Genomic DNA, 13364 nt, shown 5'->3' on the forward strand with positions numbered 1-13364 from the left:
TGCTGCTCACTGAATTAACATGTCCCTCTCCTTGCCGATCAAGTCATTAAGCTAATGGATTTTACTGTCAGATACACCGCTGTAATTGCAAGAGGTTGACTCTCTTCTTAATGAGACACTGAGAAAAATATTAATTTTCACCCAGTGTAATTGGATTAGGGAAAGGCATCACAATCAAAAACCAACAGGGGGTTCTCTACACAAGTCAATCACCAATATCTGATCAGAGCAGCTGTTGTCAACATCGTTACAGCCGGGCTCTCTCAGCATAGCGCCATGAACTCATTACAGAAGTCGTATTGCTACTTTTGTGGAGGAGAAACGTGGGAAAAATAAATCATGGAGATAAAAATGCAGTGTGCGTCATGTTGACCACCAAATCAGCAGAAAGGCAGCTTGTTTCTCACACCCAGTCAGCACTGTTTATGCTCTGTCTTTGGCTATGACGAGCCGCCAGCAAATCAGCAAAAGCAAACAGCGCGGGGCTGGAAGCTCAAGGGGGCAGGGGGGAATAGTAAAAGCTGATGGAACAGTGGGAGAGAAGGAGTACAGAGATGAAAGAGAGGTCACAGCAGTGAGTGCCCAGCAGATGTTGCTGCTATAAAAGGTCAGTTGTAATTCATTAGAGAGGGCGTTAAGCTGGGTAGCTGGACAAACGGCCACACAGATGAGCTGGACTCATACTGGCCTTTCCAGTGGGAGTTCCTTTGGCTGAGGACAGCTCAGATACTGGATTCTGATCACCAGCCCCACTGGGCGCTGCTGCTTCCTGCTAATATAGCACAAGAACACTGACTTCTATACAGCAAGTTCAAAGCGAGCCACATTTCAAATCAGATCTTTCCTTCACCTCACTGTCTGTCACACCAACAGATTCTGACCAAATTTCCTATTAATAAAAATGCTATGGAGTTATGGACACTCCAGTAATGAGCCTTTGTGTCACACACACAGGATGTCTTTTGGGGACTAATTTCCAAGAACGAAAGCACAGTCATGTTCTGTGCCAGTTTTGTGCACATGTGGATAACCTGCTCTTTCAAAAGCCTTTGGAAGACTGACATGCTGTACATCTCTCCTAATCGCATGCCGATTAGGAGTGAGTGATGCATTGAATATACTTGAGCAATAAGAAAACCAAATATGTTGTCTCTTCGTAGTTAATTTAATTTAAAGTGCTACTGTCTTCACTTGGGGTGATTCTGCAACTCCCACGCTGAGACCTCAGATTCCGCAGATCAGCCCCAGACTGTTCTGTCCATCATTAAACTGTCAGAGAGCTGTAGCACAGAGCTAAGTGCTCTAAAAAGAAAAGGAAAAGTGGCATTTAAAGGCCATGACTCGCACCAGCCCTGAAGACTTTACCCAATTCTGTTCCCAACTCTATCACAGCTGCACTGATGCCATACCAAGTGCATCACTGATTCACAAAAACTAGTATGCAAAATTTACATTTCATTTTTTTTAGAAGAAGAAGAATCAGCTTTATTGACAGTATATATATTTTTACATACACACACTGAATTCGTCTTCTGCATTTGACCCATCCTTAGTTGAACACACACATGTAACACAAATTACATGCAGTGAAACACACACAGGAGCAGTGGGCAGCATCAAGCGCCCGGGGAGCATATTGGGGGATTAAGTGCCTTGCTCAAGGGCATATCAGCTGGCTAATGGAGGGGGGGAGCATTTTTCGCATTAGTCACTCCACCACACCCAAATTTTTCCTGCCCGTCCGGTGGGGGAATCGAACCGGTGACCCTCCAATTACAAGCCGCTTCTCCAACCTCTAGGCCACGGCTGCCCCTCCCAAAAAATAACCCTGCTTCCTCTGCTCGTTCTGCCGCCGAGACAGCTCCGAGCAGTGGGAGTTAGCTCATCGTTTTCACGGTTTATTTCACACCAGATAGGCAACCAGTTATGTGTCAAAACTAAGACATGCTTTTGGTGCTTATATGGTTGACTGATCGAAATTGTACTTGAGAGCTGTACCTCTGCATATTAGACATGAATAAAACAGAGTCAAGTTGAAAATGACTATGAGTGTTTGTTGTATTATACAAAGTTCCACTACTAACTCAACCTAGTGTTGGGAAGAATCTGAAAATTGAAATGAAGGTCTTAAGGGCATGAAACCAATAATCCGCTTTACAAATCCAAAAGTGATAGTCTAGCCATGGCATAGTTTTAAATCTAAAACATTCTTGAAATATTGTAATAATAATGATTTCAATTTTGTCAAAATATTTTGATTTTATTCTCAATAGAAAAAAAAATCCATCTGAAAAATGATGAGCCAGACTGCTGCAGTTACTGTCCCTTAATTCCACAGAATAAAATGTCACTAATGACTACACGCGGACCATGGTGGTAGATCATAAATTACAAGTCAGCATTCATTCCATATTGCTAGTAGTAAAACTGGCAATTAATCATAGCTGTTCCAAACACTGAATATCAGCTTGAGAGAGAAATGCTACTAAGCTTTGGGGTACTATCATAAAGAAGTGCTGAATAACAAGGTCCTGTTAGTCTGCATGTTTCTCAATACACTTAAAAAACTTAGCCACTGTTCTCTATCAGCTTGTGCACCTCAAGCTATGAGCAACCCTGACCATTTAAGCAACGGTTTTCCATAGGATGGCATGGCAAAGTAAAAGGTGTTGTTTAGCTTGTAGATGTGTTGAAGATGCTCTTGTTCTCACAAGAAGCCTGCTGGCTGCAGCTCATTGTCTGACCAACCCATCCAGGTCATTTCCTCTTTTACTACTCCTCCTTACAAAATGTACAACTGATCTGCCCACCAAATGCTCACATATGGTTGCACAGACCTGAACAGCAGCACTGCCAATACAGTTCTGCTAACAAAAGCACTGCTTTTCTTATAGCTGCTTCACAATAAGAGCCTCCAGCTGGTTAACTGGTGAACGACTTTTATTTCAAGGCAGGAAATCTTAGGTTTACATGAAAAGTAATTGCTTAAAGTAAAAAGTTAAATGAAAAGTAAGCAGAGCAGCAGCAGCTTCAGTGCCATGTCTACACTGTATGCGTGTAGAGCTCTCTTCACCCCATTTTGGCAGTGCTTCTTGCAATCAAAGTAGTTATGTACATAAAAATTATAGAAAATAGACTTGAAACAAAGAAACACTTCAGACTTCATTTAGAAAAAGTAGTAGAAAAAGAAGTGTCAGGCATGAATCTACCCCATGTGAGAGGGACGACTGAAAAATGCTAAACAATCTGTAGTGGCTGCAGGAAAGTGGTCACTAAACAATAGCAATGAAGCTGATATCCTAAAAGCAGCTTTGCTTTGAAGCAGAAGACAACGTCACAACAAGACTGACTAGTGTGGTTACCGTCAGGCTGCAGTGGAAACATATGTTCACGTCTTTGTAGAGGATACCTGCGATAACAACAATCCTGATGTTGCTTTGCAATATACCTTGTCATGAACAAAGTGAAAATACATAGAGAGAGACAAAATTAAGCTCCAGAGGGAGTTTAGTCTCGAATTTTAACAAGGACAAACCTTCCAACAGGCTGGACCAGTTGACCATCCAACCACTGCCACTGCATCCTCAGCCACCAGTACGGCAAAAACCTTTGGACAACTTTGGAAACCTTTGGAAAATGGTCAGAATGGCAGATGTTTAAAGCACAGACACTGGGCAGCAGTATTACCACTCATCGTGTTTTCATCAGCTAACCTTTAATCTGAGAGCAATTATGAAAGAAAATGTGACTTCTTACAGCTTGACAGTGCCAAGCTGTAAGAAGTGACACAGATCATCAACTTTAGATAGAACCACCCACTTTACAAATCAGTCATATGCACAGTTTTAGTTACCTTTATTACCTTTACCTTTTTAGTTACCTTTATGGTTAGAGGACCTTGTAGCAATATAGCATTTTGTTAGTCTGAGCTTTTTGTTAAGTATCTAGTACAGGCCAATGTGGTCACTCAGTACTTCCTCAATGATCAACACAACAATAAGCAGTCTGTAAATGACAATAAATAGCTGCTAACCCTCCAAAAGCAGTTCAGAGCTGTTAAAGAATGGTTTAATTCTAGATTTCTCTGCAGATCTTTACAATAATCTTTTTGGAGAGGTTTTTAAACCTTAGTCAATCTCTGAAAACCTGGTGAAGCCATTTTGTTGAAAGTTAAAAGTAACCTCTTTAGAGCACCTGCTTAAATGTGGGCGTATTCATGTAATTGGTACATCATCCAGTTTTGTCTGAGTGCTGATATGCAGCAAAATTAAAGCAATCTGCAATCTATACAGCCAGTCATGATTAAGTTGACACCAGTTAGCCCATCATTTATTCATATTCTCTGTAAGTTCTCTTCACGCACCTACATTTTATTTTTTCATTTTGCCTGACTTTGCAAGTGAAACAGATGAGTTTTAAAAGCCCAGCACAGTAGAACGAATCAATCACTGATACGGCACAATGGCCAGAATTGTCCTTTTGAAATGAATGGTAGTTATCTTTGCTGACCTGTTGCTGACAGTGAATGATGATAAGGAATGAAGTGAGCTTGTCGGTCATGAATTTTGGAGGGCCTCCAACGCATCTCTCTAGGGCCAGATAGAGTGTAAAACCCAACGTAGGCAAGAATCCTCAGGCTGATAAAGATGCCATCTAAAAGTCACAAACTGTAGTACTGAAAGACAAACTCGTCAGTCCTGAGTGGAAGACAGTGAGAGTGTGCTGTCAACTCCTGGACTGATGCCACTGCAGAAAAAAGATGAAGTGACTGTCAGGATTTGTAATTTCAGTATTTAGCACAATTACACTGAATGTCATAAGTCACACTGCCAGTGGTGCACACATAAAGTTAAGCTATTCTCACGTCTGCTTAATCAGCGTCACCGGAATATGATGACTAACTTGACTTATTGTAGTGTATGTCAGAATGACCTGTACACCTATAATACACAGCACAGCACAACGTGTCCCCTCTTTTCCTAGAGTGCTGAGTGGGCTTCTGGTGCTGGATGTACTGTATTAGGTGAAGATTATACGGCTATCATTGTACTGAAGCAGCCACTGGCACATATCTTTTGCCAACTGTAAATGGTAAATGGACTGCACTCAGTGCTCTTCTACCTTAATGTAAAAAGCGCTTTATAATTAGCCCCTCATTTGTCCATTCACCCACATTCACACAGCAATGGTGCTGATCTGCTCATCAAGAGCAACTTGGGGTTCAGTGTGTTGCTCAAGGACCCTTTAATGCTCCATTAATGTAGCAAAGTAAAAAGATTGAAACAACCCAAAAAAAATCCCTCCAAAAAAACAACCACAGAGACACTCACTAGTAGCTGATATATTTAACCCTATTTTTTCTCATCAAGAACCTAGGAGATCATTATCATTATCAACAATGCTAGACCATTTGATCTGCCAGACCAATAATAACACTGGTCTAATATTTTAGGTTATTTAGAAAGTTTCATTATTACATACACTGCTGTTGCATGTATTTGCTATGTTTGAATATCAATATGCATGTTTGCAATACGTTTGCGATATCATTATAGATGGCAGATGTCCATATCATCATATTTGAGTGTTTCCACTGGTCACTTCTAAGGCTAAATAAATAAATAAATAAAAATCACAAAAAAATCTGAAACATTAAGCAGTTATTCACTTGATTTTGTTAGTTTTTCTAATCATGGCTGCGAGCTCTGCAGCTCTGAACTGTATTTGAAAGACCTCTGGTTTGAGGATATTTGAATTGACTTTATCCTAACTCATAGCTGCTAACTAGTCTGGACCAACTCTGCTGTGAATAGTATAAGAAGACTGCAGTACATTACATACATTACATTACATAAATAGGGACTGTTTATTTCTTTTCTGAGGAAGCAAACACGACACAAAGCCTTTCAGCAACCAAAACCCTGCTAAGCGAGCTTATCTACACACTTTATCGCAGCCTGAAAGTAAAATAACTGCCTGTAACAGCATGTGTCTCTGTGTAACCACGCCCGTACTTCCCTCACACAATGGGAAACATTCACAACAAGCTCGCGAGACTCTGTCACACAAATGCACACATGCAGAGCAATATCTTTTTTTCCATCCAATCTCCCACTCCAAGGTGACTGCATTAGTGGCAATCACTATTCCCGTCAATCACTGAATGTTGATTATCCTGCCACTTGATTCCAACAGACCTAATTCTCTGTCTCGGTCTTCACCCTAACTCAATGTCTTATTAGGCAGTGCAGTACCCTGGTGGTCTTCTGCTTAGTGAGACATAACCCATGCCTTAGCATGAACTTCAAGTCCGTGGTCATATGTCTTGCTAATATTTACCTTGAAAGTTAAGACGCAGCGTAACGTAAATAAAAAAGAATGTGGTAATTTGTGCATCTTTGGTACTATATAGTCAAATGGCAACAGTACAAAGACAATATATTTAATGTTTAATGTCATTAATGTTACTGATTTTTTATAAATATTTGCATCAAAAGAGTGGGAAAAGTTGTGAACTGTTCAAAAAACAGCTTCCACAGATATACGGGTTCATTGCTAACAGGTGTTAAGACCATGACTGGGGCATCATCATTTTGTCAAACTCATGACGGTATAAAGGAAACACAGGTCGTTTGCAAACAACTTGATTCTCCCACCACCATCCACTGAGCCCCAACAGGCCCAAAACTGAATCACAAAACAGTATTATTGTTAGTTTTGGTATGGTGATATGTTCTGCTCTACTGTATCTGACCAGCTTACTCATCTCTACTGTTAAAAAGTGACAGTACTAAATGTTTGGGTCAATTATAGGCCATCAGTGCCCTGGGAAAATGGAAAGGATTACTGGCTTCGGATTATAGTTGACTTTTAGTTCCCCAAAAGTCATTTTATAGTTCACTATTAATTGTATGACCTAGAAAATGTTCAGAAATTGTCAAAAGTGCTCATAAAAGTTTCCCTGAGCCAAAACTTACATCTTTAAATTGCTTCTTTTGTCCAACCAACAGTCCAAAACCCCTGACTCTTTATTCAGTATCATAAAAGCAGCAAATCTTTACATTTAACAAGCTGCAACCAGGACACGTTTTAATTTTTGCTTTAACAATTACTTAAACAATTAATTGATTCACATAATAGTTGGCAACTAATTTTTTTTCCATCGACTAAGTGATTCCATCAGTCATGGCAGCTTCATCAGCAGCATTTTGTCCAGCTGGTGCTCAAGGACCAGTGAGAGACTCCAACCCCCCATCCTCAAATTAGCCCGACTGGATGAGTGAGGCTGCACTCTCCCGTGTCAGAGAGGCTCTGCTCTCCATCCTAGAACGTTGCACACTGATCTGCCTCCCCTTCTGCTGCCATCACTCTGCTTTTAGGGAGGCAAAGGCAAGCCAAATTGTAACACCAAGTGTCGAGTTCAACGCAGTGAGCAGTTACTTTGTGTTTGCTGCTAAGTGGCCTATTCCCATGCAATGTAACCTAAGCACTGTCCACAGATCTGCTGAGTGAAAACATTAGTTCACGCACTGGGCAGCCTGCCTGCACTTTAGTAATATAATCAGCTTGGTGTTCAGCCAGAGCAGACATTTAGGGCAAATGTTGAGTCGGTGCGACAATAAAATTGTGGTCAACCTAATGAGATTAATTCTTTCCAGTGCGGGCACAACATCAAACTCAAATCATCTGCCGTCATGAAAATATTACAGCCTGATTATTACAGCAGGCACCTGTTGCAAAACACCATAGATTCAGTAGTCCTTAGATTTTACCCAACACAGCCTTTTCTGTGATAAAAGGCTCACTAGGTCTTACTCACAAAGCACTTTACTGTAAGGTGAAGCATGTCGATCCATATATTGAGTAAGTCTAAGATTTAAAAGACTTTCTTGCCGCAGCAACCTCCAATCAAGGAATACAAAATAATTTTCCTGTAGATTAAAATACAACCACAAAGCTGTCCTGTTAATGCTGTGTCAAAGCTCAATGTGTGGAATCATTACTCAAAGGGCATTAGGCAATCTATGACTTTTATTGACTGCTATTGGTGAGGGCCGCCTCTGAAATAAGCATCTCTCACAAACACATGAACCTTCTTTTCTCCTAAACTACAGTATAATGGGCTGTGATTGACTGAAATGTACAGTATCTTCTGCAATAGGGGTTTCTCAATAAAAACAAAACAACCAATCTGATGATTCAGGCAGAAATGTTAACAGACAAGGTAATGTTGTGAAGTTTAGTCATTATTTTAGTCAAAGTGTGTAACCATGTTTAGTCTATACTCTTCTTCTGGTAACACTTACAGACTTCTTCCTTCTTCACAGAATGTTTCATTCATGTGCCCCCCTGACATCATGTGTGCTCCCACAGCACACAGCTTTGCAGAACAATCAGTTTTAGTCATATTTATTTCTGAAGACAACTGATCGATTTTCTTATAATCAGCAAAGTCTGACCAGAAACAAAGAAAATTCATAGAGAACTTGCTTTCATATCCATGGAAACAAGTTAAGTTTTAAATCTCTTCTCATGTACTGCAGTACATAAGAGCGCTTCAGGCAGGTTCCAGTACATCTGATCAAAGTCTGCAGTGTGCAAGTCAACACCAAGGCAGGCATTTGGATTCAACTGATACCTCTGAATGCTGCATCACATATGACCATTCAAGTACCCCAGATGGAGTACTCCCTTCAAACTACCAGGTCATTCACGTTATTGACTCAAGCAATATTATTATTACTGTCATTATATACCATTGCTGCTACCATTATGCACTATTTTATACTGATACTGTTTTACTATTATTTATTTTCACACAAGTGTCCTTTAGGTTTATTTTATTCTATTTCTCTATTCTATTTTTCTACTCAGTATTTCATGTTATTGGGTGTTTTATTGTATTCAAATATACCGGACTGCTGTGACAACCTAATTTCCCCTCTGGGATGAATAAAGTCATATAGCTATCTATCTATCTATTAGGGTTTTTTGGGGTTTTTTTTTTTTTTTGGTAGTAAAAATAAAAAACTTTCAACATCACTGACAGACGAAAAAAATGAGAAACAGAAAGGAAGGTCAAATATTGATAGGCTTGTTACCTTTCAAAGAGCCAACTCTCCAACTGACTCCTTCTTCAGCCTCAACTTGTCTGATGAACAAGCTGACATCAGGCAGTCAACAGGAAAGGTTAGCCATCCTTGAATTGCTTTTCTGGCCACAGCACAATACCACTTTAATTCAAAGCTTGACTGGAGTCACTAACCAGGTTCATTAACCATACTGTCCTGTCTTTTCCTATGTTCTGTTTTCAGCCCATGATCTCAAATGACATGTTTGTAACAGTTAACAGTCAGGGGAAATAGATGATTTCGACTGAAATAAATCAAAGAGGGTCCAAAAATGTGTTTTTTCATTATTACTATTACTAGTATTATTATTAAATTAAATCATAAAATGTTTATTTATACAGGCTGTTTATGCTGCTTAAATATAATCCTGTGATTGTAGGGACTGTATTAAAGTTAATTTTAAAAAGACAAAAAGAATGGTTGCAAAATCATACTTTCCCCTAATTGAAAAAAGGGGGTGCTTTTGCCCCGTGTTCTCCATTGATGAGCCACCTATGAATATACTGTTATATATAATATGTAAGTTAGGATATATATAATATATACGTTAGGATAATCCTGTTGTTATCTTCCCAGGGCTTCTGTTTTATAATCAGCACTGTCAGTCAATTTGTAAGACAGGGTGTCACTTTCTGGGCTGCCTTCATGGATATCTCTTTGAGAAGCTACAACTCAAGGGAGTCTTTGCATGTTTAAAAGAGATGTTTTGCTGATCTGAGGCCTGGACTCTTTTAAGTTTATTTCCATCCTGCTGTCCTGCTAAAAAAAACAGAGGTAATCATCACCTTTGATAAAGCACATACTTCTCTATGAGATATGACTGATTTTGCTTAGTTGTTTTTCTTCAAACACCTTCTGCAATCTGAGAAAATAAATGCGTTCAGCTCAGATTATTGCAGCTCATTGTTTCTTGGCGTGCTATTTATAAAAAGACCCAACTCAGTTGACCTTCTATGAAAGAAATAATGGAGATAGAACTGCAAAGTACTGCAGCAAGAAGGCAAGGGAAAGCAACAAAAAAAACTGTGCAATTTTAACTTTACAAAAGCAAACAGTTATTGATGGCACTGAAGCACTGAGCTTCAAAACCTTTTATTTATAGCCATTGCAAATTACAGAATGCAGACAAGGGAATTTTGAAAGTCTTTTCTCCACTTGAAGTTAAATGCTGGAAAATCATTATTTTGCTTATTAAATAAAGGGTCAAGGTATGAGCTTCACTGTCTCAGGCTGTTTGTAACCTGTCACTGTTTAGAGCACAACCTCCATACAGCATCTTAAGAGAGCAGAAGTGGCATAGGTAGCTTTGTGTCATGGCAAAAATTTCAAGAAAGCTTTTGTGGTGCCAAGATAGAGCCATCTTGTGGTTTACGGGAGGAGATGGTGATTGTATCATGCAGCTTCTCGGGGGAATGAGTAAAGTTTAACTGAGGCAGATGGAGACAGAGCTTGGAGCGCCTGCTTGGTGAAATGCTGCATTATTCTTTTTCTCATCATGCTGGAGGCTGCCCACAAAACACTTCATCCATATCTGCTTCTTAAGTGTGTGTTGAACTGGTGCTGCAGGAGAAAAAGGAAGGCTCCTTTTTCAAAATGAAATATCTGCTGTTTGAACAAAGCGTCACCTACTGTACAAGCCTTTGAGTTATCACAAGGAAAGGCACTTCACAAAGAGGACTTTTTCTTGTTTCTGCCTATTATTAAACATGTTTTGGAGTCAGGTTTGTAGTTAATGTAATGATCCTTTTTTTAAAAAGATATCTGATCCTCTGCTATCAAAAAGAAATTAATCATTAACAATGAATTAACATATGGAAGTATTCTGCAATCAAAAATATTAAAATTTCACTCATTCCAGCTCCTCAAATGTGAGTATTTTAAAAGAAGATACGTGAAGATGTCATGCTGAAAATGTGAATGCGTTTTCTGTAATTTTTCTGACATGGGACCAGACAATTAGTTGAATCAAGAAAATAAGAGCAGATTAATTCATAATTAAAATTAAAAAATCATTACCTGCAGCCCCAATTTATAATACCAAAGTGTCCGTCCCACTGGGTGGAAAAAACAAACATACTGAGGCAATACATGGCAAACAAATGAAAAGGCCACACTTTCAATGCTGAATCTAATAAAAAAAAGCCACCTGAGAGACATCAAAGCAAAGAGTGAAACTTTTTCCATATTTTCGTTTTTGTTTGCTGTTCTGTGCAGAAGGGGAATTGGCACCAAAGTCCTGAATGGCAAATTGGACAGCAAAAAGAAAGAAAGAAAGAAATGCTGGATAATTTAGAACTGAATAATATTAATCAGCCATTATTTTGTGAATAAATGGATTGTTTGACAGATTACAGAATTATAAAAACAATCCTGTCTGCAGAGCAGCACTCTGTCCTGTCTTTTCTGGTGTGCTACACAATTCCACACATGCAGTGATAAAGGTGGTAAACTCTGACTGCTGTTCTGCAACATCAAGCACAAAAAAGAGGGGAAATCAATTAAGGAAAGTTACTGTTTTTTTAAATCTTCTGTGGCATGACCCGTTATGTCAGTTCGCGTGATTGGGTTTAGCACTGTTTACCCTTCCACAGGCGTGAGGAAGGTGTGTTTAGCTCCCTCTCTTACATCTCTGCTTCTGATCCACCTTAAATGTCACCTTGAGAGAATCGACCAGCCGTCCTCCCGCACGCAGAGTCCGGGATTGCATGTGGAGGATGGTGATGCTGCTGACATTGTCACTTTGCTTGATATTCATTACAGTTTTCCGTCCCCAGTGGAAAGACTGAAGAAACAGACTGCAGAATTTTCTAACTCTGACACAGATTCTAAGGGAATCTCTTCAGCTGTGGACATGATTTGGGATGCAGGAGTTTTTCTAACACTAGACTTGCACATCGTGTCTCAGTCATACTGAAGAAGGGGGTCCCTTGTGGGACGCCCTGGGGTGTTCCAGGTTCGGACCCCTCTATGCAGCATGCAGGAGAAGTTAATGAGATGTGAGGTCAACCTCCACCAGGCTGCTTACTTTTAAACACCGCGCAAGCAGCCGCCGCTCCGCTCCGTCTGCCGGCGGCACGCAACAAGAATCTCAGCGAGGACAAAAATCAGCATGCAGCACGACAACCATGCCTCCCCCCCCCCGCAGGAAAGAAGCATCTCCATAAAGTCACACTCACTCCTCTGCACGCATGCACGCCTCTTCTCACGGCTACAACAGAAGAAGAGAAGAAAAAGAAGAAGACGGGAATGACAAGTGGAATAAATGTACCTGTACCTGTAACTCCACGCTGTAGCCCTGATAGAAGTGCGTCGGGAACACCGCCAGCTGATGTTGCACTTGGAGGGAAACTGTATAATCCATGAACCAGAGGATGCTGAATAGCGACAGAATGAGCGGGAGACGCGTCTGCTGTTGGCGGCAGTACTACACTGTAGTACAATCTGCCGCTGCTCTCCGCCCTGCTGCGCTCCCATTGGCCGCGCGGCGCTCATCTGCCGCGTCAGTTCACTCGAGGCAGGGCAGGAAGTGGCAGCTCACATCAGCAGCGAGTATGATGTTTGCATCATCCAGACCATTCAGGAGTGTGGACTGATGATGAAAAGATGTGCTTTTCAATTTTAGTAGCAACATGCCATTGTTAGCTTCAATCTCTTATTATTATTATTATTATTTTTATTATTAGGCTACTGTTATTAGCTCTAGGAGTAGTAGTAGTAGTGGTAGTAGAAGTATTTGTATTTTTTGTTCATTTGATTTCCTGACATAATTTTTTTTTTTTTTTTTTTTTTATTATTTTTTTACTTTCTTTCTCTTTCATTTTGTTTGCTAATTTCTCGACCTGTTGTGGTAAGTTACTTGAAAACTGTGTTCAGCTGGGCCAACTCTTTACCAGTGTTGGCTAGCAATGGTGCTACAGGTAGCAGCGTCACTAGTTTAACTACGTTTCACAGTAGCGCGGCTGTAGGGCCACTGTATCCTTTTGTTTCATAATTAGCTTTTCACTAGCTTTAGCTCTTTTATTGAACATGTAGTCCACATAAGCTACGTTGCCCCAAGCACACAAAGAGTTTTCTGCTGCAGTCTCAAATAAAACTGCTAAGGATGATTTTCGGTTACTTTAGCGCAGGGGTCGGCAACCCAAAATGTTCAAAGAGCCATATTGAACAAAAAAAAAAAAAAAACAAATCTGTCTGGAGCCGCAAAAAAATTAAAAGCCTTATATGAAGGGAACG

The 13364-nt window shown here is 40.1% G+C and overlaps 1 protein-coding gene across 4 annotated transcripts in view; it reads right to left on the reverse strand.

Annotated features, from left to right (window-relative positions):
* Positions 1-12731, reverse strand: part of zmat4a (zinc finger, matrin-type 4a) — a 115641-nt gene extending 102910 nt beyond the window's left edge. For 2 of the 4 annotated variants that reach the window (XM_046386198.1, XM_046386199.1), the window contains exons 1-3: positions 12406-12516; positions 4510-4746; positions 3536-3627 (exon numbers count right to left, since the gene is read on the reverse strand). In XM_046386198.1, coding sequence (XP_046242154.1) covers positions 3536-3627; positions 4510-4585 — 168 coding nt within the window. In that variant the 5' untranslated portion in view covers positions 4586-4746; positions 12406-12516. Of the gene's footprint in view, positions 1-3535; positions 3628-4509; positions 4747-12405 lie in introns of all 4 variants that reach the window. The other 2 variants (XM_046386201.1, XM_046386200.1) reach the window with 2 other exon arrangements.
* Between the last annotated feature and the right edge of the window lie 633 nt (positions 12732-13364).

The sequence above is a fragment of the Scatophagus argus genome, chromosome 4 (assembly GCF_020382885.2).
Source record: "Scatophagus argus isolate fScaArg1 chromosome 4, fScaArg1.pri, whole genome shotgun sequence".
NCBI lineage: Eukaryota > Metazoa > Chordata > Actinopteri > Scatophagidae > Scatophagus > Scatophagus argus.